This window comes from Salminus brasiliensis, chromosome 4 (genome assembly GCF_030463535.1).
Source record: "Salminus brasiliensis chromosome 4, fSalBra1.hap2, whole genome shotgun sequence".
Taxonomy (NCBI): domain Eukaryota; kingdom Metazoa; phylum Chordata; class Actinopteri; order Characiformes; family Bryconidae; genus Salminus; species Salminus brasiliensis.
The window spans coordinates 8,071,802-8,097,025 of record NC_132881.1 but is presented as its reverse complement, the minus strand read 5'-3'; the positions used below and the strand labels follow the sequence as shown (position 1 = coordinate 8,097,025).

Sequence of the window (25,224 nt, the reverse complement as noted above, 5' to 3'; positions counted from 1 at the left end):
TCCAGAGCGACTTACAAGGTTACTGGTATTACAGAGGTGGGCCAATGTAGTGTTAGGAGTCTTGCCCATGGACTCTTATTGGTGTAGCGCAGCATAGCCACCCAGACCGGGAATCGAACATGAATCCCACATGGTGCGGTAGCTCACTGGCAGGTTGTGGTGTTATCTGTTGCGCCACACCAACCACATGCACATTCCAGCCAGTCATGCACATTCCAGCCAGTCGTTAATCATGTCATCGCTGAACTTGCGTTATTTGTCACTTCATGTTCCCCCTAGGATCTATTCGTCAGGGCTTTTTAATTTATTTATTTGTTTATTTATTTTTAGAGCCATATGGCTGGTTGGGCTGTATTTTTTTTTATTTTTTTTTTATTTTTTTTTATACATGCTACAGTTGGTTGGCCGCACAGAGTGTAAATGAGCGAGCTTGCCTGCACAGTGAGCCGGAGTGCTGTCTCTTAATTGAAAGCCTCATCAAGCAGCAGTGTGTGAGTGGTCTCCTCATCATGCACAGCCTAATTAGCTATTATCCTTATCCTTTACAAGGCAGCGAGGAGGAGAGAGAAAATTCTGCTTTCTGCTGTTACTGTAGAATGAGGCTTAAAGAGATGTCAGCTCAACACCTTATAATGGACTAAAGATCCAGTGACATGCAGAGTCTTTTTCTATGCCTAAAATGAGGCTGAGGTTGATTTTCGAAGTCTTCCTGATAGGGCGGTCACAATCTCGAAGTAAGAAACAGAAGAAACCAAGCCTGATTGACAGACCAATCAGTGAGAGAAAGAAAAATCCACTGTATGTAGATAGAGATTTGATCTTGATTCTTATATTTTTGTGTAATTTTGTAAAATGTAATTAATAGAAATGCAAATTTCTTAGTACATCCTGTCCACTAATAGCTGTTTTCAACCCTTTGATGAAATAACCTCAATTAGATGTGTCCTATAATCTATAATCAGCTGGAGGAAAGATTTACCCAGCTCCTCAATGCAGAATTATTTCAGCTTTAGTTTTTAGACAGATGGTCTCACATTTTCCACAAGCCTTCTCTGATGCAACAAAAAATTCATACTGGACTCTACGACGGAGAGCTTGCCAGGCTCTGCTGCACCAAACCATGACATTTCCACCTCCATGCTACACAGTTGGCATGGGTTATTGTGCTGTGTTTGGTGTGTACTTTGATTTAGGTTTGGATTCATCTGTTCGAAGCACATTGCTTTGCTTGCCTGGTCAGGACAGCAAGGGCGTCCTACCTGCACATCTTCAATGTTAATTAAACTTGTTTAGTCTCTCTGTCTCAGAGCTTTTCATGGGGTGTTCAGATTTTAGTTGTTCATGACTGTAGAGATATAGGGGACAGCAGCGCTGGTTGTTGTGTTTAAGCTTATTTTTTTTATACCAATAACCCGCACAGTTCTGCTGCAAACGAAAATGTTACTGTTTGTGAGCAATTCTGTGCAAATCACTCAGCTTCTGTTCAAAATATGTCCCTAATACACTTCTAAATACATTAAAATATCTATTAAAATAAACGTGATTAAAAAAGAAAGTAGTTTGTGGCAAATGTGGCAATTTTGACCACAGTGGAGAACTCCATATATCTAAATACTTATTTTTGTAAGGGCTTTTTCTATTTCTCTTTAAAAGTTGTGCATATCTTCTTAAATTTGCCTAATGTTTTATATAATAATGTTCAGAAAAGGCTTAGCTATCTCAATAATGATACCCAACATGACCAACAACCCTGTAATGACATAATCTGGCCCTAAACCTGAACAACTGAAGTCAGGTTTTAGAAGGACCTAATAATTCCTTTGAAAATGTACTTTTACTCATGAGGACTGATTGTTTTGGTGCTTGACATGGGTTTACCAATGAGTCTTAGAGTCTTTATGAGTCTTGGCTTCATAAAAGTAGTGGAATCTATGAGTGAAATATCATATAAATGGCGAAGATGAATTTCTGAGGTGACCATTGGTCATATTCACACAAAACCATAGATGGACAAGCAAATTCACCAGACACGGCGAGAGGCAGAGGCGAGTATCTTGAACCATCTTCACAGCTTTGTTCTTCTCGATGCAAGTCATTTATGATCTTGCAATGAAGTGCAATCTAAAGGGCAGGCTCTACAGATTCAGGAAATGTTTGACCTGTATTTCAAGGATAATACATTAATTAATATTGAGAAACATCAAATTTGATGCCTGGAGCGTTTGTAGGCATACATGTAGAAGGTTGCATCTATCAAAGTGTATTCTACTGCACTACTGAAGGGTTGTGTTCATAAGGCTATATGACTCCTAAGCCTTTCTTGGGTGCCTGTTGCATAACCCAATTGTATGTGAGTAATGTAATCTTACTACAGGACGTCAAAAAAAAAAATGGCATGACTAATTTGCATGGGATAAGAGGTCTCTGCATAATTGGCCAGGATGGGAGTAGCTACTCCAAAAAACGCTGACCAACAGCATCCTGTGACCACTGATAAAGTGCTAGAGGATGATAACCAATCTCATAACCCGCTAAAAATAGTTTTGAAATTTAAATTAGCCGCTACATGTCCATAACACGGATGCAGCCTATAGGCTACGCTATACAATGACTTGCCTAAAGCTGCCTGAAGCGCCACACCTCTGAGGAGTCCTTTGGCTCATCTTCTGGATTTGAGTGTTGGGTTCGTGATTCGAGCACCTTCGTACTGGAGAAGCTACTTTTCCAAAGCATATGAATAAATGGTGGCTAAAAATTGGATTAATCTCTTATTAATAATAAGATTAATAATCGTTAGATTCTTATTTTGATTAATATGATCAATCATAGTCAGCATAATCAACAGTGACTGCCATAATTGTAGTTTTGATAGCCCATACTGTGTCTTTTGTTTGCCTCATACTGTGCACCACTCTCTGTACCACAGTCAAGAGGAAGAGTCGTCGTCTTCATCCAGTGAAGAAGAAGAAGGTGACCAGCAACAGAATGAAGAACTTTACGGCAAGGTTGTGTGTGTGGAAGCAGTCGCTGCTGGGGATAAAAAGAAGAGCTGGTACCCTGCCCTGGTGAGTCATATCCTTCAAAACAGCTTTGGACAGCGCATACACAATGAGGCCGGATTAAACTAGACGTCAGTTTAGACCAGAAGGAAAGACCATGTCAAATAATGGGGAAAAGTGATGTGCGAAGAAAGCTTTTCAGCATGTGTTTATTCAAGCTTGATTAGTTTTACCTGAGCAGGTACTGTAATTAAAGCAAGGATAAGGGATTACCAACGAGATCCTTGCGTTAAAGCCAGTATGAATCTGTTGTGTCGGCAGTTATAAGCTGTCAGACTGTTAAAAACTGCAGTTTCTGTAGCTGACTGTGCTCTGCGGTCCTTCAGCAATAGTAGTCTCATTCTAATCCATACTATTGCAACGTTAGTGGTTACTGTAGATATAAAATTAGGGGCAGTGGTGGCTCAGCGGTTAGAGCGCCGGGATATCTATAACAGGGTTGTGGGTTCAATTCCCAGATTCGGCAAGCTGCCACTGTTGGGCCCTTGAGCCCTTTACCCTCTCTGCTCCCCGGGCGCTGAAGTTGGCTGCCCACCGCTCTGGGTGTGTGTGTGTACTCACTGCCCCTAACACGTGTGTGTGAGTGTGTGTTCACTACCAGATGGGTTAAATGCGGAGGACACATTTCGCTGTACAGTGTACACTGTACAGTGACAAATACGTGCACCTTTAAATGCATCTGGACAAAAGAATTGGGACACCTGCTCATTCATTGTTTCTTCCAAAATCAAGGGTGTTCAGAAATAGTTTATATAGTTAATAGTTTATTTTGGAGCATTGCTGTTGTGGCGCATTGTACCTTCAACTCCCAAACTCCCCAACTCATCCCAGAATTATTGGATGGAGCACCATCATTCCAGAGAACACAGATCCGCCTATTCCACTTGAAGTGAGCTTAAATATTTATTTTTGTAGGCTACTTTTGCTTCGACTTGAATGCTTATTTAAAGTAGTAATACCTTTAGCAAAAATGTTTCTATGTATTAGAAAATATACATAAAAGAATTATTTAGTTTATTCCATTTTTAAACTGCTCTTAAAAATCCTGTACAACAAGCTTTCCATCGTAGAACCACCAAACCATCCAAGAAACATGAATGCACCCAGTTGCACAAACCTATTTGCTCTAACTAAGCATACGTTCTAAAACAGATGAGCGAATGCAAACAAAGCTCATCTAGTCCCAGTAGAGAAGCATTGCACCAGTAGAGCAGATAAACACCAACCTATTGGTACCATGTCTAATGCCAGGCGTGGGCTAGAGGGGTATAGAGCCCCCCAGCCATTGAGCTGTGGAGCAGTGGAAAGACTGTGTTCTCTGGAGTGATGGTTGATTCTCCATCCTATACTTTTGGAATGAGGTGTGGTGGTGATTATCCAACATCCTAACACTCCTCCAAAATCCAAAATGCTCCAAAAGAAAGTAGAATGCCTTTTCTGGCCGGTTGAAACGGTTATAAATAAGCATTTTTATACCCCTGATTTTAGAAGAAATAATGAATGTCCCAATACTTTTGACCAAATAGTGTACTTTGTCCATTATAGATCAACCAGTCAAACCCCTTACACATTCCATCTCAGCGGTGAATCTCAAAATGGTCCTCCGGGCCCCCCAGATGGGCCATCTGCTGGCTCCTGTGGACCGGTTTGAGAACCACTGTTTTGAAGTTATTTTGCAAGAGATGTTCTGGCCGGTTTGTACAGTATCTTAATTAACTGAACCAAACCAGCTAAACTAACATGCTCAATCAGTGCCTGCATCTGCAGTATCCGATTTATTTATGCATGCCTCCTTTCCTTCCAAGAAAGTTTATTCTTCTGCTATTAGTCTGCAGATGGTCGTTACTCAACTAGATCACACAGCAGCTCCGGTGTAAGCAGCCAGCAACATTCATTACTGATCAAAACGGGGACCCTGTCCCTTTAATTAGATTTGTAGCGAGCTCAGTGAGTCTCCACCTCCCGATTTTCCGTGGCGTATTGTGGATCCGAGCTCTCCAGCACCCTCCAAAGGCTCTGCGCGAAATGACAACCCAGAAAAAGAAAAACAAAGCATACCACTGGCTGCCATGTTTCCTTGCAGCATGAGTGCATAGTGGAGAGAATGATGGAGAGACTGCAGTGTGTTTGTTTGGAGGAGGGCGTGCTGGCTCACAGGCATGCAACCTCCACCCAAAGTTTTGTGCTGGAGATAGAAGCAGGGCGTTTAAAGGAAGGAAGTGGATTTGCGCACAGTTCTAGATTTGATTTAACACAATAAAGGCTTCGTTTTTTAAGTCTGCTCCTTCATTTGTTGTGGCAGCAGCATCAGCAGCTGCTTTATGTGCGTCCAGGAAATGCTTGCTGTTAACTTGTGTAACAAGCAACAAAGAATACATGAAGAAAATAAGACCTTGGTTTTGGTGCTTTGTGCATTTGGCTTTTGCCGCATGCAGAACCCTCAGATTCTTTGGTCAGTGTTTGGTCAGTCTGTCAGTCAATGCGAAGTCTCCACAAACACGTTTTGGGATTAGGCCCGGGTTACTTGCAGAAGTTTGAGTCTGTGGCCTATAATCCATTTTTATCTGAAGGCATGCTTTGGGTCGCGGTCACCACAACCCGGTTTTTAACTCCCTAGCAGAGGATGCTGTTTGCTCAAACATTTCTTTGCACTCAGAATAATGTCCACACTGCCATTGATCCTCAAAATGATTAATGAAATGTTTAGTCAAACTCTGGTATATGGTATACCACCCAGTCATACCCTTTTTTCTTTTTGGCACTGTTCAAATCTCAGGTCTGCTCTGGTCACATATAAATACAATAGTAAATAAAAATAAAGAAAAAAATACTACTAATAAAAATACAAATTGTCAGCTGTCCAGGTGGTTATGTTTGGAATATGAAGAGAGCTAAGCCTCTGTTCAAACTGTTTGGTAGTTTGTTAGTTCTGGAGACTAGCCTTTTATTAAGATGCACTCGTTGACTTGCTCTTTCATTCTCCCTTTAGGGAATTTCCAGCTTTGGTCCATCTTATGGACCACTGTTATACATTATTTGCTTGAGTACATTTTTAGGGCTGTTGGCACCTGTCCCATACCAGTTGCACTACATGTTTTTGCCAAATGACCATGTTGAATTGGCATCTGTGAGTAGTTCAGTAGAGCAAAGGGAAGATAGTGAGCTGAACAGGCAAGCAGCAATTTTAGGAGAGCACAAATGGAAAGGAGCTTAACAGCAGTGCACAAAGCAAGCACTATCAATGGGCGTGAAATCCTTATTTGCCTCTGTCTTTTTTTTTTTTTCCTCTCTCTTCTTTTTTTTATTGTTAAAGGTCATCTCTCCGGATTGTCATGAGGATGTGACGATGAAGAAAGATAACGTGTTCGTCCGCTCCTTCAAAGATGGGAAGTTGTGAGTAGCATTCAAGTGTTTCAGTTCAAACAGCAGCCGCTAGTTCACAGTCTTAGAAAGCATGATGAGGAAGGTCAGGCATGAGGAATGGCTGTGTGGCAGTGTTACCAAGTCAGCTTGTTAAATGCATTATGAAGGTCAGTCTCTGAAGGTGCCAGAACTAAGTCAACCTGAAATTGTGCTGCCAGGTGAAAGTGGGTCACAGCTATGCATCAAGTGCAGCAACTAGTTGCCCTTAGAGGAAGCAGGAGGTAAGTCTCAGTTCAGCCACTAGCCGATGCTTTTGAGCACTGAGAAGGTCAGCACACAGTTAAGTTTTGTCTAATAGAACACCTAACAGTTATTTATGCTGAGCATTACACAAGTATCTCAGAAATATATATAAAACTGATTGTTTAAACAGTAATGCATATTTGATTTCCTCGGTAAGTTCAATAAATAGCATTTCAAGAGCTCAAGCTGTTCAGACAACAAGCTTAAGTCCCACCTTTATTCATTATTTAGATGTAGAGGCTCTAAGCTTACCCTCTATGGGATGAACATTGATACCTGACAGTGATTTTGTTATAAATTTGATTAAAAATAAGAATTAGAAAAAAAAACTCCAAACAAAGAATACATTAAAATGAACACTGCCCATTATTTACCCTTTGCAAAGTTGCTAGTTTGGAAAATAATGAAATATTCCAGTTTTACAGTGCTAAAACCCTGCATGAAACTTCAACAGCCATAAGGGAGAGAAAAATACATTTACCACCTAATCAAAATATGTATATACATATAAATATAATATTTATTTATTTTCTTGTCCAAGTTTGTTGTCTATCAACATCAGCATTGAAACAAAACTAATTAAGGTTAAATTAATAAAAAAAAATACAAATTTACAAACATTTTACAAAATATTGAAACATTTTTAATCATGTAAAGTCATGAAATGGAATTTGAATGTTTTTCCCTAAAAAATAGTGTGGCTACATGGATCAAGCTGCGATTAAAGTGAATTTCTCTATTTAAAATGAAGGATTAACCTGTCATGCTTGATAAGAATACAGATGTGCAATATCTGGCAACACATTCGTAATGAATGAAACTGAGTAGCTTGAAAAAGAAATATTTTCTCTAATAGTTTTAGTGAGACATACATACATATGCATTAGTAGACATACATATAAGTCGAAGCTACATAGTCTATATAACTACAACCTATTAAACTGGTCAAAACTTCAGATATCATGGAATCACAGAACTAAAAACAATGCCAACCTTTGTCTTTCAGTCACACGGTCCTGCGGAAAGATGTTCAAGAACTTGATGCCGAGATGGCTCCCAAAGTAGACGCCAGCCTCAAACCAGGTAAAAGGGTCTTCATTTTACATGGCACATGACCCATACACTCACCAACCCACTTTACCAAGAGGCATTCGCTTCAGATGTTCTGAAATGGTTGACATAACTAAAATACTTTTTGCCATATAAATGACAACAACTTGATCACTAACACACCTACTGTATAATTCCTTCAGTTGAAGCGTCTGCAGACACGTACACCCTTGTTGAATTTCTCATATCTACTGCTGATAAATTCATTATCTCACCCGGGAAGAGTAACCGTTCTGATGTTTTATGCCCACATAAGGACATGCATTCTTTATCCGTGCATTTGGTCTAACTGATCTGAGAAGCTTTTTGCAGATTTTAAGGGGATAAAAGTTCAGATAGCTGGGAATAACAGCCAGTGTTATTTTGTATGCTTAAACACACTGTAATTGTTTTAGTTTGTCTTAGTTGGGTTTTAAAAAGGGAGTTTTAGCTGCCAACTATGAGGTGATCTGTTCTCAATTTACACTTCATAAATTCATAAATCAAAAACAGCAGAAACTTTAAGACTGAAGTCTTAAATAATGTAAATTTGCAGATTTTAAGGGGAAATAAGTTCAGATAGCTGGGAATAACAGCCAGTGTTATTTTGTATGCTTAAACACACTGTAATAGTTTTGTTTTAATTGTTGTTTGTTTTAAAAAGGGAGTTTTAGCTGCCAACTATGAGGTGATCTGTTCTTAATTTCCACTTCATAAATTCATAAATCAAAAACAGCAGAAACTTTAAGACTGAAGTCTTAAATAATGTAAATGTTGAAGTATCTGAGATGAGGCTTATCCGAGGTTATATATCCTACTTAACCTTTAGCATGAGGGTGTACACAAAAAAAACATTTATGTGTGTATGTATATGTTATTAGTTATTTAGCAGTCTCTGGTTGACATGTGATGATAAGAAAATTGCTATAAATATGGATAACTGCAGTTAAATACTGTAAATACTGGCAAAGGAGAGCAAAACAAATGAAAAGAAAATGCAGTGCACTATATATATATATATATATATATATATATATATATATATATTTGATATAGGGATATCTAACCGTGAATGCACATTTTTCAAAAATAATCAAGGTTAAAATAACTTGTATAGAAGAGCAATTACAACTGAATCGTTTTCAAAAAATATATAAAATGAAAGTGCATTACATCACATACTCTTTCATCTCTTTTACCTTAAACACTATTTATCCATAAAGAATTAAACATTAAAATCATTTGCCACATTAAAAAAAAAAAAGCTTGAACTGCCACTAACTTGTCTACTGTACTGCACAGATATAAAGAACTGAGGTCGCCATCATTTCCACTGTGTAGTAATTGTGGGGATGTGTTTGGGGCTTGTGATTGCATGGGTTTCAGCTCTGGATGCAGCTTGGGATTTTCAGAGAAATGGTTCAGTACCCAGCATATGGAGGACAGAGGTCAAAGATGAAAGCTCCAGCAGTGAGGAGGATGATGAGGAGGACGAAGAAGTGCAGGAGGACGATGGCAGCAGTGAGGAGGAGGAGGTAAGAATCCACATGGTTGAATTAGCCTGATCACAACCGCAAAACCTTGTATCAGTGAATCACACACTGCCATATGGGCCACTGTACCATATGGGCTTCACTTCTGTGCTAATATTGGTTTGTACTGGTCCATTTCCATTTATTTGAATGGAGGAAGACTGGCAGATGTGCATGCCATCCAGTTTATACAGCCATTAAGTTTACAAAGAGATATGAAGGACATGCCTGTGCCATTTTAATATAGTATTAAACCTGACCTCTCTTTCATTATGACTCCATATTTGCAATACATTCAGAATGTTGGGCTAATGCCCATTAAAATGTACCCCCTCTGGTTAAATGCATGCACATTTTTACTGTTCACTAAAGGTGGATTATTGTTTCATCAGAGTAACAATAATGACATAATTGTGAATAGTGTCCTATAATAAGTAATGCTACTGTTGTTGTTGTAGTTATTGTAGTATAGGAAAGTTTGTGGACGTCAGTCTGCTATTTTTAAACTACTCTATTGTACAAAAGGCTGACTGCTGAATAGTCCAGCTTGGGCTGATTTAAATTTCGTTTTCCACTGTGCAGGAGGAGGTGGAGCCATTCCCAGAGGAGAGAGAGAACTTCCTCCAGCAGCTCTACAAATTTATGGAGGACAGAGGTATGACACATCACTGCTGCCTCTGTATGAGCTGTCCTAGCCTTTCAACCCCCAACTACCAGAATTCTGTTATGTGTCTTTATTTTCTTACATTCTCTTCAGAAGGCTAACATGTCTGTCAGCCCCCCTGAAAGGCGGGCCCTGGGGTGACTAGACAACCCCTCTGCTGGCTCGGATTAGCTGAAGTGGTTGTTTGTCATGAGGTCTATTTTTTTTACTGATTTACTGTTAGTAGGGGTACCTACTTTAGCTAGTTACAGAATTACTTGCAGGTGTTGGTGGTGGGTCTCTAGTGTGTGCTTTTACTTGTTCGTTTTGGGTGGACTGGTAGAGGGTTTTCTAATAATTATTAATAATTGTATTTATTAATAATAGAATAATATTCAATAATAATTCAATGTTTGTTTTGGCATTGATGATATTTTAGGCCAATTTTTAGGTGGGTTGATTTTAACTTGAAGTTCAGATTAGATCAGATTACTATGGCAGTCTTGTGTACATTGTAGCTATTAGCTCACTAGCTTGGCTGTAGTTGTGTCACATAGCTGCGGTATTCAATGGGCCGATTTAGGAATAGTTCCATTAGTGCTCTGAACGGCAGGCCCTAGGGTGACCGGGCAACCCCCCCCCCCCCCCCCTTAAGGCTCGGGCTTGGATTAGCTAAATTTGTTATTTATTTGTTGCGAGGTATATTTAAACAGGATTACTGTTTCTGGAGCGGTCCTTGGTTTAGACAGTTACAGAATTACTGTCAGGTAAATCTTCAGACCTTGCAGATTTATACTGGATTAAAATATACATAACATATCTCACGGATGATCATTTAAGTAAAAATGCCTCCCCTGGTCATGGGCAGTTGAATACACGCACTTACCTGGGGCTTAAGCATATTAAATATAAGGGGATTTCTTCATTTATTTAACCTCCACCCACTTATACACATTCACCAGTGATCATCCCTGACTGTTGATTTGGCCAGGTTTCTTAACAAGGTCTGCTCTGATGCTGATTGGCAAGTTTCAGATGTCATAAATCTAATTATATATATTTATAGGCCTGTCACAATAACAAAATTTTCTGGACGATTAATCGTCTCCTAAATTATCGCGATAAACGATAATATTGTAATATGCAGAGTAAAATGCGATGTCTTTTATCTCCTTCAGAATTCCGTCTTTCACGTCATTATATTAAGCTGGAATGGCAGTTTGAGAGATGCATGTTTTCTTTGGTAATTCGTACTGCCTGTCAAACGTTTTCAGCATGTTTTTGAATGCTGATAACGAATTTTGAATGCCGTATTTAACGGCAGCATCTCTTTGGCTATATAGTGAGTTACACTATTTGTAAACTTGCGCCGTTTTACGCTATCACTTATATATTTACACTGTCGAGCAAAGGCATCCGTGATGGTCACCTGCTTGGACGCCCCCTCTCCAACCGGGTTCTTTGTTTCCAGCTCGGAAAATTGAACTGGATGGTTGTGCTTTAAATGGGCTCTTAGGTTAGTTGTATTACCACCTTTTGTTGCCACTGTTTTTAGACAAAGACGACATACCGCCTCGTTAAAGCTGATGGGCTCTCCGCGCTCATTTGGCTTAAAGCCAAAGTGTTCCCACACGGGAGCAGTGCAATGTGGCTTTGAAACCAAGTCCATCTTGAATTACTTCTCCAAACTTTCTTTCTGGATCCTATTAGCCTCGAATGTGTTCGCCAGCTAACACGCCTCCACCTGCGTCTGCCTCGGCGAGAGAGCAGCACCGTGCGCCTTGCAGAAATCTTGCTACGTTTTTTTCTAATGTAAACAAACTCGCGCGAAAACCAATTGGCTATTATTGGCGTCTGCTAAACTTATCGTGGGCACGTCCATTTATCGTACGATAAGTCGATAACGTAATTATCACGGCAGGCCTATATATTTAACATTTCAGAATCAGTATGTTGAGACACACAAGGAATGTTTTCCAGATGTTGGTGTCACTCTAGTATTACAGGAAATATACACATAGTGTTCATATATTCTATACAAGCAAGACACAGACGATGTGAGGATGATAATATACAGACAGTGTTCAAAATATACATATAGAAATTTTATTATTTTTACATTTATGGCATTTAGCTGATGCTCTTATCCAGAGCGACTTACAAGGTTTCTCATGTTACAGAGCTTGGCCAGTGTAGTGTTCGGAGTCTTGCCCAAGGACTGTGTAGCGCAGCATTGTGGTGTGGTAGCTATCTGGCAGGTAGTTAGTGGTATTATCCAGTGTGCCACACCATTTTATTTAATGCCAGGTGTTTATAAGCTATACATAAACACATGACAATAGTGTTTATGCCTGGAATCTGTAAAGCCTCAGCAGAGAGATCAGAGGCGCCTTTAATTTGAGTTCTAGGGTGGGTCCATTTTAACTTGCTTGATTAACTGAGTTGCATGGTAATGTTGGTGTTGTCTGCAGCGTGTACTAGTAGAGGGTTTCACAATTGGATTGTGTAGTGCCGTTGATATTTGGCCAATTTTTGATATGGCAATATTGATTGATGATCTCTTGTGAGAAGTAGGGGGATTGATTTCATTAAACACACTATATTGACAAAAGTATTGGGACACCTGCTCACTCATTGTTTCTTTCGAAATCGAAGATTCCAAAAAATGTATCCTGCTCTTTCTTATTGCATGGTATTATAGGTATGTATTTTGTCCGTAATCTGTAGTTGGTTGTTTGCCTTGGAGGGTTGTTTTAGCAAGGGTTCCTGGGTGGACCCAGGGCCCACAAGCAGAATACTCCCTGGTAAAACAAAAATCTTGCTTCCAGCAACTTTACTTTAGGCAACGTTTAAGCCGTAATATAGGTTTACACATGCTGCAGTTATCGTGTTATTTACGATTAATTATATTTACATTTAAATAAATGCTCAAATACACAGATACACGTATAGGACAGCTTCTGTATAGGATGGTTCCGTATGGGAACGTTTTTTTCAAACGATTTTGTATGGTTGGAAAATCTGTATTTTTTTAATTTAGGCATCTATATTTTGAACTGTAGTGCATCTTTTGCTGTGTTATAGCTTGGTAGTGGTACTTTTTTTTTCATGTTTGTATGATTGAATAATCTAGCATGATATCTCATTTTCTATTCTCTCTACAGGCACTCCCATCAACAAAAGGCCAGTGCTGGGCTACAGGAATCTTAACCTCTTTAAACTCTATAGGCTGGTACACAAGCTTGGAGGATTTGACAATGTGAGTAATGAGTTACACTTCTCCTTTTTAACCCCCCAGTAATTTAGTTTTAAAATCTGTATGTAAAATGTACATAAAAAAATCACATCTGTTATGTAATCATTTTAAATATTGAATTATTAAAAAAAGAGCTCAATTTAGTTACTAAATACTAATTTTGTTGATTGTCTAAGTGAAAATATGAATGAATAAATCCTTAAACAGCTCAAATTGTAATTCTGCAGTTTTGTTATAAAATAATTAACAAATGTGGGTTGCAGAGCCTACATACTGTGGGACACTGAGCTGCACATCTGTACTTTATGGGAGCTCAAAGCGCTTTTAATGGAGGAACTAGGTGACTGGTTACTGCAGCTGTAAGCTTAGATTTATAAGGGCTGTCACTATAAATGATTATTGTGAATAATCTGATTGTTTTATAATTAAGCAAGGACTTAAAAGAACTATAGAAAAACAAAGATTTAATGAATTATAAAAAAAATAGTTATTTAAATGTTAAGGCCTACTTTTGGATACAGAAAGCAGAGGAACATTTAGAAATGGATTATACAAATAATACAGTTACTGTACTAGGTGGCATAAAATGCATATAAACGATTTTGTCCATTATGCTTTGCTTCTGGCTGCTTATCATGAGAATTGTTGATTTTCATTTAGAAGGCATATTTTAATCAATCATGCAATGGTATAACCTTTGGTCTCTTATTTCAAAACGTTCACTGTACCACTTTACATTAGCTTTGCTTTCTGGTTCTGTTTCTTACTCCGTGTCATTTTATGGGTTCCTAATCCTTTTGTCTGTGCTGTCCCTTGTGGCAGATTGAGAGTGGATCTGTCTGGAAGCAAGTTTATCAAGATCTGGGAATCCCTGTGCTGAACTCTGCTGCAGGGTACAATGTGAAATGTGCCTACAGAAAGTATGTACTTCAGTCTACCCTCATACACCATAAAATAAGAGCAAATGCACCTTAGCTTTCATTTTAAACCTGTCTTGAGTTAAATAAATAATGAAATCTAAGTACAGGTAAATAATTGTATGTAAAATTCGGCTGATTTTTGTTTTTCTATTTGAAGCAAAGATGGTCGTGACCTAATTCGCATCTTAACTTTGTCTACAGGTATCTGTATGGCTTTGAGGACTACTGCACATCAACAGGGATCACATTCCGCATGGACCTCCCATTTAAAGCGGAGAAGCAGAGCTCTCCAGCTGAGGGTAGTGCTGATGGAGTAGCAGTGGCCAGCAGCAGCACTGCTGTTCCAGCCTCGGCTGACGCGGGTGATGAGCCAAAACCTGAGCAAGAATCAGAAATTTCCCACAGCCAGTCTGCTGTGAAGGTATCAACACCTTAATTTCCTGAATCTTAGGAGTTTAACCTGCAGTATGAAAGAAACATCTGCTCTGTGTTAGTACAGAAGATGGTGACTGTGCAGGAATTCACAGCCCACTCCTGCACTAGTTTCGTGCTTTTCATGCTCAGGCTCACAGAATCCCTAAATGAACTCATCTGTTAGTGGTCTGGTAAAGCAGGGGTCTTGAAGTGGGGATATCAGCAAACTGTGGACTCTGGCCATCCATTCCCACCCCTATACTAGTGGTTACCATAATTTCTCTGACTGGGAGTTAATTCCCTATAGGGGGGGGAGTTCACATGAATGGGGATGGGGGATGGGGATGTTAATTGTAAGATTGCACAAATTTATTAAAATGTATTCTGCTCTATCTTTCAATAGGAAGAGACGTCTGAAGTAGCCGGACCTTGCAGGACCAAGGTGGACACGAGCAGCCTAAAGGAGGACGACAAGGTCTACAGTGATGAAGAAGAAAATGGCACTGATGAAGAGCCACAAAAACACGACGCTAAAGAAGCTGGACCAGCATCAGAAGGTCCATGCTCTGAGAATGTGAAGGAGGAGCCATGTGAGGAGCAGAACAAGGAGATGTCTGGGTAGGTGGAAACTGCAACACCAGGCTATATTTCTCCATCAAGCTTGGCTGTCATGGATTGGGTTGTTCAAAGGAAAGCAAGAGATACTGTATGTAGAGCTGTTGCTATCTGTTATGTTGGTCAACCTATTAATTACTTAAAGGAACAGTAGAACTGGACCTGAACTAACATGCTTTGCCAAGTCAATCAAAGATTCCAAAACAAAGAAGCAGTAATGGCGACCAATCAGAATTAAAACTGATTCATCCAAATAAGAGACGTTAATTTGTGATCTTTGTTACATGTTAAAATGTTCTTTTGCTTTTCCATGTAGACCACAAGCTTATTTTATGTCCTGCTTCCAAACCTTCAAATGATTTGGGTCAACATCAGATCCCACATGATGGATGTGGATCATGTTGCGCATGCTGTGCTCCTATTGTAATAGTTCAGGCTCTAGAGGCTCTACCTGTGTTAAAGCAGTGAAGCAGTCGCTCTGGTTGTGCTCTTGTGGTGAACGAGCACAGCTTTCTTAATGCAACTGTTACTTTACCCACAAATGCTTACATGGCTAGCAAGGAACGAGTCCGATCATTAGCCGAAAACAGAAATGTAAGTAAGGCAGTGTCGTCTGTTTTATACAGCGTATATATTTAAGCAGTGAACTGAAAAAGTGAGGAGTAAACAGTCCGTCACACTAAACGGCCCATACTAACATTAGTTCATTATTTAGCATGCTAACATTTTGAGGTGAATTGTTCCTTTTAACTAATCCTTTTAGCAGCTCACACAATCAGCAGCCTTTATTTACACAGTGCATTCTGATTTCTGTCCGTCCATCTCTTCTCTCACAATCCTTCCCTTCTTCTCCCACAATTCCTTCCTTTCTTCTCCCACAACCCCTTCTGTCCTCCCTCCCTTCTTTTCCTACAACTCCTCCCTTCTTCTCCTACAATCCCTTGTTTCCTCCCTTCTTCTCCTACAATCCCTCCCTTCTTCTCCCACAATCCCTCCCTTCTTCTCCTACAATCCCTTCTTCCCTCCCTTCTTCTCCCACAATCCCTCCCTTCTTCTCCCACAGTCCCTCCCTTCTTCTCCCACAACTCCTCCCTTCTTCTCCCACAACTCCTCCCTTCTTCTCCTACAATCCCTTCTTTCCTCCCTTCTTCTCCCACAACTCCTCCCTTCTTCTCCCACAACACCTCCCTTCTTCTCCTACAATCCCTTCTTCCCTCCCTTCTTCTCCCACAATCCCTCCCTTCTTCTCCTACAATCCCTTGTTTCCTCCCTTCTTCTCCTACAATCCCTCCCTTCTTCTCCTACAATCCCTTGTTTCCTCCCTTCTTCTCCTACAATCCCTCCCTTCTTCTCCCACAATCCCTCCCTTCTTCTCCTACAATCCCTTCTTCCCTCCCTTCTTCTCCCACAATCCCTCCCTTCTTCTCCCACAGTCCCTCCCTTCTTCTCCCACAACTCCTCCCTTCTTCTCCCACAACTCCTCCCTTCTTCTCCTACAATCCCTTCTTTCCTCCCTTCTTCTCCTACAATCCCTCCCTTCTTCTCCCACAATCCCTCCCTTCTTCTCCTACAATCCCTTCTTCCCTCCCTTCTTCTCCCACAATCCCTCCCTTCTTCTCCCACAGTCCCTCCCTTCTTCTCCCACAACTCCTCCCTTCTTCTCCCACAACTCCTCCCTTCTTCTCCTACAATCCCTTGTTTCCTCCCTTCTTCTCCTACAATCCCTCCCTTCTTCTCCTACAATCCCTTGTTTCCTCCCTTCTTCTCCTACAATCCCTCCCTTCTTCTCCCACAATCCCTCCCTTCTTCTCCTACAATCCCTTCTTCCCTCCCTTCTTCTCCCACAATCCCTCCCTTCTTCTCCCACAGTCCCTCCCTTCTTCTCCCACAACTCCTCCCTTCTTCTCCCACAACTCCTCCCTTCTTCTCCTACAATCCCTTCTTTCCTCCCTTCTTCTCCCACAACTCCTCCCTTCTTCTCCCACAACACCTCCCTTCTTCTCCTACAATCCCTTCTTCCCTCCCTTCTTCTCCCACAATCCCTCCCTTCTTCTCCTACAATCCCTTCTTTCCTCCCTTCTTCTCCCACAATCCCTTCTTTCCTCCCTTCTTCTCCCACAATCCCTTCTTTCCTCCCTTCTTCTCCTACAATCCCTTCTTTCCTCCCTTCTTTCCTCCCTTCTTCTCCTACAATCCCTTCTTTCCTCCCTTCTTTCCTCCCTTCTTCTCCCACAATCCCTCCCTTCTTCTCCCACAATCCCTTCTTTCCTCCCTTCTTCTCCCACAATCCCTTCTTCCCTCCCTTCTTCTCCCACAATCCCTCCCTTCTTCTCCCACAATCCCTTCTTTCCTCCCTTCTTCTCCCACAATCCCTTCTTTCCTCCCTTCTTCTCCCACAATCCCTTCTTTCCTCCCTTCTTCTCCTACAATCCCTTCTTTCCTCCCTTCTTCTCCCACAATCCCTTCTTTCCTCCCTTCTTTCCTCCCTTCTTCTCCCACAATCCCTTCTTTCCTCCCTTCTTCTCCTACAATCCCTTCTTTCCTCCCTTCTTTCCTCCCTTCTTCTCCCACAATCCCTCCCTTCTTCTCCCACAATCCCTTCTTTCCTCCCTTCTTCTCCTACAATCCCTCCCTTCTTCTCCCACAATCCCTTCTTTCCTCCCTTCTTCTCCTACAATCCCTCCCTTCTTCTCCCACAATCCCTCCCTTCTTCTCCTACAATCCCTTCTTCCCTCCCTTCTTCTCCCACAATCCCTCCCTTCTTCTCCCACAGTCCCTCCCTTCTTCTCCCACAACTCCTCCCTTCTTCTCCCACAACTCCTCCCTTCTTCTCCTACAATCCCTTCTTTCCTCCCTTCTTCTCCTACAATCCCTCCCTTCTTCTCCCACAATCCCTCCCTTCTTCTCCTACAATCCCTTCTTTCCTCCCTTCTTCTCCCACAATCCCTTCTTTCCTCCCTTCTTTCCTCCCTTCTTCTCCCACAATCCCTTCTTTCCTCCCTTCTTCTCCTACAATCCCTTCTTTCCTCCCTTCTTTCCTCCCTTCTTCTCCCACAATCCCTCCCTTCTTCTCCCACAATCCCTTCTTTCCTCCCTTCTTCTCCTACAATCCCTTCTTTCCTCCCTTCTTCTCCTACAATCCCTTCTTTCCTCCCTTCTTCTCCCACAATCCCTTCTTTCCTCCCTTCTTCTCCTACAATCCCTTCTTTCCTCCCTTCTTCTCCCACAATCCCTCCCTTCTTCTCCTACAATCCCTTCTTTCCTCCCTTCTTCTCCTACAATCCCTTCTTTCCTCCCTTCTTCTCCCACAATCCCTCCCTTCTTCTCCTACAATCCCTTCTTTCCTCCCTTCTTCTCCCACCCTATTCATTCTCTTCCATCCCCCCTTTCCCACCCTTCTTCTCCCTTCCTCCATTCCTTCTTCTTCCACAATTCCTCCCTCTCCCTCCCTTCTTCTCCCACCTTATTCCCTCCTTCTTCTCCCTCCCTTCTCCCTCCCTCCCTCCCTCCCTCCCTTCTCATTCCATCCCTCCTTCCTCCCTCCCTCCCTCCCTCTTTCTGTCCTTCTCGGTTTCTTGCTATCGTTCTTTATTTTTGTGTGTAAGAGTTTTGGAGCTCCTCAGACATGAATGGACTGAACAGCTGTACTATGTGATCATTATCTCCACTTCCCTTCGCTTCCCAAAGCTTTGTTTCCCAAAACCTGCTTTTAGCCGCCTCTCTTTCATGTCCAGCCTCGTAGGGCTCGCTAGAGTGAGCTTGCTTGCTGCTAGCTTTTGTGAGTTGGGCTCCTGGCTTCAGAGAGTGGTGTTTTGTTTTGTTGTTGTTGTTGTTGTTGTTGTTGTTGTTGTGGGTGTTGTTGTTGTTATTGGGTTTTTTTTTTCTTTTATAAAAGGTGCTTTGTAATAATTGATAGTCTGAAGAGTCACTGACCTTCAGGGTTTTTTCTAAGGTGTTAAACCTCTGGCAGCCAGCTACTTTAAGTCTGTTTTGTGTGGCCTAATTGAAGTCTTTTTCGCTTGGTGACCTGCTACTCTGATTAGGGCTTGTATTGTGTTGGGGGATTTGCACTGTTGGGCTGGATGCTGTAAATGAGATTTTATCGCCACTATTTTATTTTTGCTGTAATTCATCTCCGTTTGAGGAACTGTTGATACAGTTTTGATGTTTTTGGGAGACAGGGGTTCACAAAAATCCCAGTTTTACCATCGCATTATAATCTTCTAATCAGTTAGTGTTTTACTTGGATTTGGATGCTCTAAAACCAGGGTCCTGCCTAGTACCTTCTAACCTATTGCTGCAGCTTCTGGGGGCATGAGACTACTTATAAAAATATGTTATTGCTGAAAAGAGACATAACCTACAGTTACAGTAGTGTACTGTCTGCTGTGTCTAACTTTGCTTGAACCTTTGCTATCTAATTTGTGAAATGCTCTGTGCAAGTGTTTCCCAGCTCCAGTCCTGGAGGCCCGCTTGTACTGCCTAATTCTGCCCATTCTAACACCTGATGCATACTATTTAGCTAATTGTGAAGTCCATTATTATTAGAGGAGTGAGTTTATTCAAATACTCCAATTTTAACTTTAAACAACATGCCTTTTATTGTTTCTCCTGTACAAATGTACATGAGATGGGAGGTAGAGATGGCATATTTGTATTTATGGATATTGGGTACTTATGGGTAGCTATATTAAGGCTGAATGGGATCTGATTCAAACCTGTGGCAAATCTAGCAGGAAACGGCACGCACTCGCATAGCGTGATGTGACCTAAGCTTACTTTTTAGATGCTTGTCAAAAGTTATAAGCCCCCCCCACTCAAAACTGTGCGTCAATATGTCAGAAGAAAGTCTGACCAGCGTTAAATTTTGGTTGGAAATGAAAATCATATTTCTAACTCACACATTTATCAAAAAAAACAACACTGGGACTCAGAGTGGCTCGGCAGATTGAGACGCTAAACACTGGCTCGAGAATCTCAAGTTCGAATCCCGGATCCATGCAGCTTCGCCATCAGCAGCCAGAGCCTGAGAGAGCACAATTGGCCATGCTCTCTGTGGGTCTTTGTATTTGGAACGAAAGTGTCCTGCCATCTCTATGTATTATTCCTATGAAGTCAGAACTATATAGCTAAGCTGGCCTACTAGCTTATTTTTAAACCTACTGCAACCCACCCAAGAACACATGGCCGGGGCGTGCAGGTGGGCCTCCAAGACTGTAGTCAAACACTGCCTGATGCTGCGCTTTGCTGTACCTACCTTTGCAGTCTGCATCCCTTCCCAACCCCCCTCCCCCACCCCCAGGGTACAAACACACACACACACACACACACACACACACACACACACACACACACACACACAGAGGACTGTTACCCAGTTTTCAGCTGAATCAGAGATGCTTCACTAGCTCAGTTGTAGTAGGCTGAGGCTGTAGATGACAAAAATCAGTTCAACTGACTGGAAGCACTTGAGTTTTAGGTTCTGATAGTCGGCTGATGACCCCAAAGTGGCCTCTGACAGGCTATAGAATAGGATCTTTATGAAGATTGAACCAAGTGACAGGGAAAGAACATGGTAGTGATTTATTCCTATAGAGGTTTAAGGCTCAGTAAGGTTTGGAGTTTTTTCCTTCCTTTCTTTGTGTGGTTGGGTGGGGGGCGGGATTGCTCTGCTATATTCTGGGATTCTGGGGCAGGCCTAGGGCAAGGAAGTGCTGAACTGTCTTTCTTGCAGGGATGACAGCAGTCAGGAGTGGGAGGAGGGGGAAGAGTTTGAGTGTTACCCCCCTGGCATGAAGGTGCAGGTGAGGTATGGGCGAGGCCGCAATCAGAAGACGTACGAAGCCACTGTGAAAGAGTCAGACCTGGAGGGGGGAGAGGTGCTCTACCTGGTGCACTACTGTGGCTGGAACGTCAGGTAAGGCAGGACCCTGGCAAATCCCATGTTTCCATGTTCCAGAAGGTGGTAGATAGGTGCCCCCCCCCCTTTTGCGAGAAGAATCTTCTTCACAGTTCCAAAGTGAGACATGCCTTCCTTTCTTTTTTATTGGGAGGGGGGTGTAGAGTTTCAGTGTGGCCATCTAGTGGTGGATGAAGAGAGTTCAGATGTGTGTTTCTGACATTTAGTCGAAGCAGTGCTGACATTTTGAGTAGCTATAGGCTGAACTTTGAGACCGCTCGATGCCACAGAGAGGTTTGGCGGGGCCCATCATGACCTCGCTGGCGGTTTTTGATGGGTCACGCATCCCGTAGTGAGACGTGCTAGTGTTGTGTGATGGGAAACACTTGCTGTACACTGCAGGAAGGGATGGGCTGCAGGTGGACTGGGCGTTTGAACTGAAGGTCAGGGAGACAGAAGTGCCTTTGACAGCTTTAAAACATCGCATGATGCTCGTTTGTGGAAGACGTTGTTAATTATTAAGGTTCCTAAACTGTCCTTGGCTTGGATGTATGTATGGTTGTAGGAAAAACATTTAAAGGGCCTATATCCCCCGTTTTTTCTTATGTTTAATTTTCACCCAGAGTTCCTCTTGTGATGTCTGTGTGGGTTTATGTACCGAAACCTGGCGTTATTCGTTTTTATGTGACCGTTTTCTAACCCCTTTTTATTGTGACTGTGCCTGATTTAAAGACTGATGTAGTTAAATGAGCTCTGTTTTGATTGGCTGCCCTTTGTTCGTCATATAAAAGCAGTCTGGGCTGCAACGCTCCTTATAAGTTCAGCATTAATGGACGTGGCTAAACATTTAATGAGTTAATGTGGGCTGCTTTTGAAGCTTAGTATCTGTATATGGACTGTAGGACTGGGAAGCGAAGGGTACGCTTTGCAGCAAACATTAACAATAGCGATTTACTGCATCAACAAATAATCATTTTAATGTGCTAGAATGTCAGTATTCAGTCCTTTAAAAAAGTTTTCATACTCTCTCATCTCATTGGTAAAATGACCAGACCCTAAAAGTGGTTCTTTTGTGGCGTTGATGTGCACTCACACACTCACTCACTCTACTGAGACCTACAGCATCAAACATTTAAATGTACACTGTGTCCAAATGAATTCATTCAGCTACTTTAAGTTGCACCCATTGCAGCTTGTCTTGTCCTGGCACTGGCACCATGCCTACTGACCGTGGAATGACTGTGTTCTCTGGAAGGACTGTTCTCCCTTCAATACTTCTGGGAGGAGTTAGGGTGAGGCAGGGTGGTGATCACCCAACATCCTGACCTCCCTAACGCCCTCATCACTGAATGCAATCAAATCCTCATCACCGCAGTGCTCCAAATTCTAGTAGAAAGCCTTCTTCCCTGGACAGTAGAGATAGTTACTCCAACAAAAGCAGGATAAACTCAGAATAAAACCTTTGATTTCAGCAGAAACAATAAATGAGCAGGCGTCCCAATACTTTTGTCCATTTAGTGTATTTCAGCAGCATCTTGTGAAGCAGGAAAATCAAGTAATTGAATAGATCTGTGCTGAGATCTGTGTACTGTGTCAAAGTTGAAATGTCAGCTTCGGAGTTACCTTTCCGAGGTCACTGTTGGTCCATGTGTGCTTTTTCCATCATGTTGGTGTGATCAGCTAACCATCAGTGCTGATGTTTACATGACTGCCTCTTTCTTGTTAGGTACGACGAATGGATCAAAGCCGACAAGATTGTCCGACCAGCTAATAAGAATGTTCCCAAAATAAAGCATCGAAAAAAAATAAAGGTACAAGCCTTGTTGTTGGCGAGGGTTGCATTTGATTTGTGATTCTCAAAATAGAAACCCTTCCAACTTTTCTAACACCGGAGCAATTTCTCTTATATTTAGTCTCTCATATTTTGCTCTGGTAAATGATTGAGAATGTGGCATTTTTGTTTTGCAGAACAAAGCTGAAAGAGAGCGAGACCGAATAGAGAGGTTAAATGAAAGAGATGACCTTTCTCCCTCCAAAAACCGAATCAACAGGTCCTCTAAACTCAACTCTGGCAATGATGTTTGTCCCAAGATGGAAGAATGTGATGATAAAGGGGTGCAGCAGGCTCCTGTCAAATCAGCCGAGATTGCCTCCGATCTCAATGGCCTCCAAGGTAATTTCAGAGGAACTGGCCGTTATGTAACTGCGGGTCATGCTTTGCTTTCACTACCACAGTGACATTCATTTTTATAGACTCCTTTGCAGTCTAAAGTGGGGCTTGAAATATTTGTCTGAACCTGATGGGACTTATTTGTTGGGTTTAAATCACGCTCTCGTCTTTAATAGATTTTAGCCTTCATTAATCTCAATGTAATCTCAATGCAAATGCACTTACACAGCTTGTCTGGTCCATATAAATAAGTCTTGCAAATAGAATAAAACCATTCGGAGCAGATAAACATGCATCTTTTGGCACCAGGCGTGGGCTAGAGGGGTATAAAGGCCCCCAGCGCTGAGCTGTGGAGCAGTGGAACTGTGTTCTCTGCAATGATGTTGCTTCAACCAATACTTTTGGGAAGAACTGGGGATGAGGTGGAGTGGTGATCATACATATATATGGTGTCCCAATACTTTTGTCCATATAGTGTCCTTCACGTTCAGGCTTAAATTGTCACCGCAGTTAAAGCTCTAGTCTACTAGAGGTTATCTGTGATCAGTTATACTTGATCGTGTATTTCCTGCAGCATCCGAGAGCTCTTCAGATGACAGCGAACGAGAGGAAGATGATGAAGGTGACCACGACGGTGAGGGTCCAGGAGGTCGGCTGAGCCTTCGACGAGGAGGTCCTCCAGAACATCCTCACACACCCCCACATTGGGAGAGTAGCACATCTGCTGAAGGCCTGAAGGCTTCAGTCAGTGTGAGCAACACTGAGATACCAGCCAGCCAAGACAGCCCTGAAACGGGCAAACGGAAGGGGCCGTTTGAGAATGAGGGTGAGGCGCCCAACACCAGGAGGAGAAAACCCGAAGGACCAGCCGAGCGCACCCCGAAAAGCCAATGTAAAGGCAAAACCAGGGGCAGCAGGGGGACGGACTGGTTGCCCAGCAGTTCACCGAAGAAGCTGGACGAGAGAAATGCAGGTCCTGGGGATGACCAAGGAGGCCAGTCCAGCAGCAGCTCTGAAGATGAGGGTGGTCCTCAAACAAACGCTCAGGCCAAAGAGGAGCAGCGAGTACACCCCAAAACAAAAGGTTCGCCCTCAAAGAAGTACAATGGGCTGAAGGAGAAGACCAAGGGTGGGCGTTCCTCAGGATTTTGGGAGATCCCTGAGAAACGAGCCAAAATGGCTGCCGGAATAGACGAACGAGCTCCCGGCTGCCGTGCCAAAGGCCAAAAGGACGTGTGGTCCAGTATCCAGGCCCAGTGGCCTAAAAAGACCCTTAAAGAGCTATTTTCAGATTCGGACACTGAGGCTGCCAACTCTCCTCCCCCAGCGGTGCAAGTCCTGGACGAGCCTCGCTCAGAGCCCGATCAGAAAGAGGAACCCACCGAGGAGCCACAGGAGAGCCAGCAAGAGAAGAACCAGGAGTATCCCAGCAGTGGGAGCAACTCCGTCCTCAACACACCACCCACCACACCAGAGTCCGCAGAAGCGCTAGCTGAGACGCAGTTGTCCTCCCCACCCCCTCAGAGCTCCGTCCTGGCCTCCTGCTCCCCCGCAGAGTCCTCGCCGGCTGCGCCGATGATAGAGGAGTGCATCGGTGGCCGCAGCGAGTCGGACAGCAGCATGGTAGAGGTGGAGAGCGTGGGCTGTGAGCTCCAGGACCTTCCTCGAGAAGAAGAAGCTGCACCACTGTCTCCCTCCAAAGCCTTCGATGGCAACTTGTCCAGCAACAGCAACTGCAGCTTGACTCTCAGTAGCAGCAGTCAGCAGGAAAGTGAACAGAAAGCCAAAGGTAGGCAGCACTTCATTTATTTTAATCAGATGAGCTGTACACTGACTTAGCAGATTATTGGGTTACCTGGCCTTTACCTACACTCTTTAGACTTGCACCAGAATAACACCCATGATCGGACGTTACCATGTCAGTGTTCCTCCCAGCACTCCAGTAGCGTCTGGTTTGTGGT

At 42.5% G+C, this 25,224-nt stretch overlaps 1 protein-coding gene across 5 annotated transcripts in view; it reads left to right on the top strand.

Moving 5' to 3' along the window:
* Positions 1-25,224, top strand: part of arid4b (AT-rich interaction domain 4B) — a 60,019-nt gene that overhangs the window by 32,322 nt on the left and 2,473 nt on the right. For 3 of the 5 annotated variants that reach the window (XM_072677453.1, XM_072677450.1, XM_072677451.1), the window contains exons 8-20: positions 2,927-3,065; positions 6,373-6,452; positions 7,732-7,808; positions 9,201-9,349; positions 9,929-10,001; positions 13,154-13,248; positions 14,068-14,165; positions 14,367-14,586; positions 14,983-15,197; positions 20,929-21,111; positions 22,820-22,904; positions 23,062-23,266; positions 23,838-25,052. In XM_072677453.1, the coding sequence (XP_072533554.1) occupies positions 2,927-3,065; positions 6,373-6,452; positions 7,732-7,808; positions 9,201-9,349; positions 9,929-10,001; positions 13,154-13,248; positions 14,068-14,165; positions 14,367-14,586; positions 14,983-15,197; positions 20,929-21,111; positions 22,820-22,904; positions 23,062-23,266; positions 23,838-25,052 (2,834 nt within the window). The remainder of the gene's footprint in view (positions 1-2,926; positions 3,066-6,372; positions 6,453-7,731; positions 7,809-9,200; positions 9,350-9,928; positions 10,002-13,153; positions 13,249-14,067; positions 14,166-14,366; positions 14,587-14,982; positions 15,198-20,928; positions 21,112-22,819; positions 22,905-23,061; positions 23,267-23,837; positions 25,053-25,224) is intronic. The other 2 variants (XM_072677452.1, XM_072677454.1) reach the window with 2 other exon arrangements.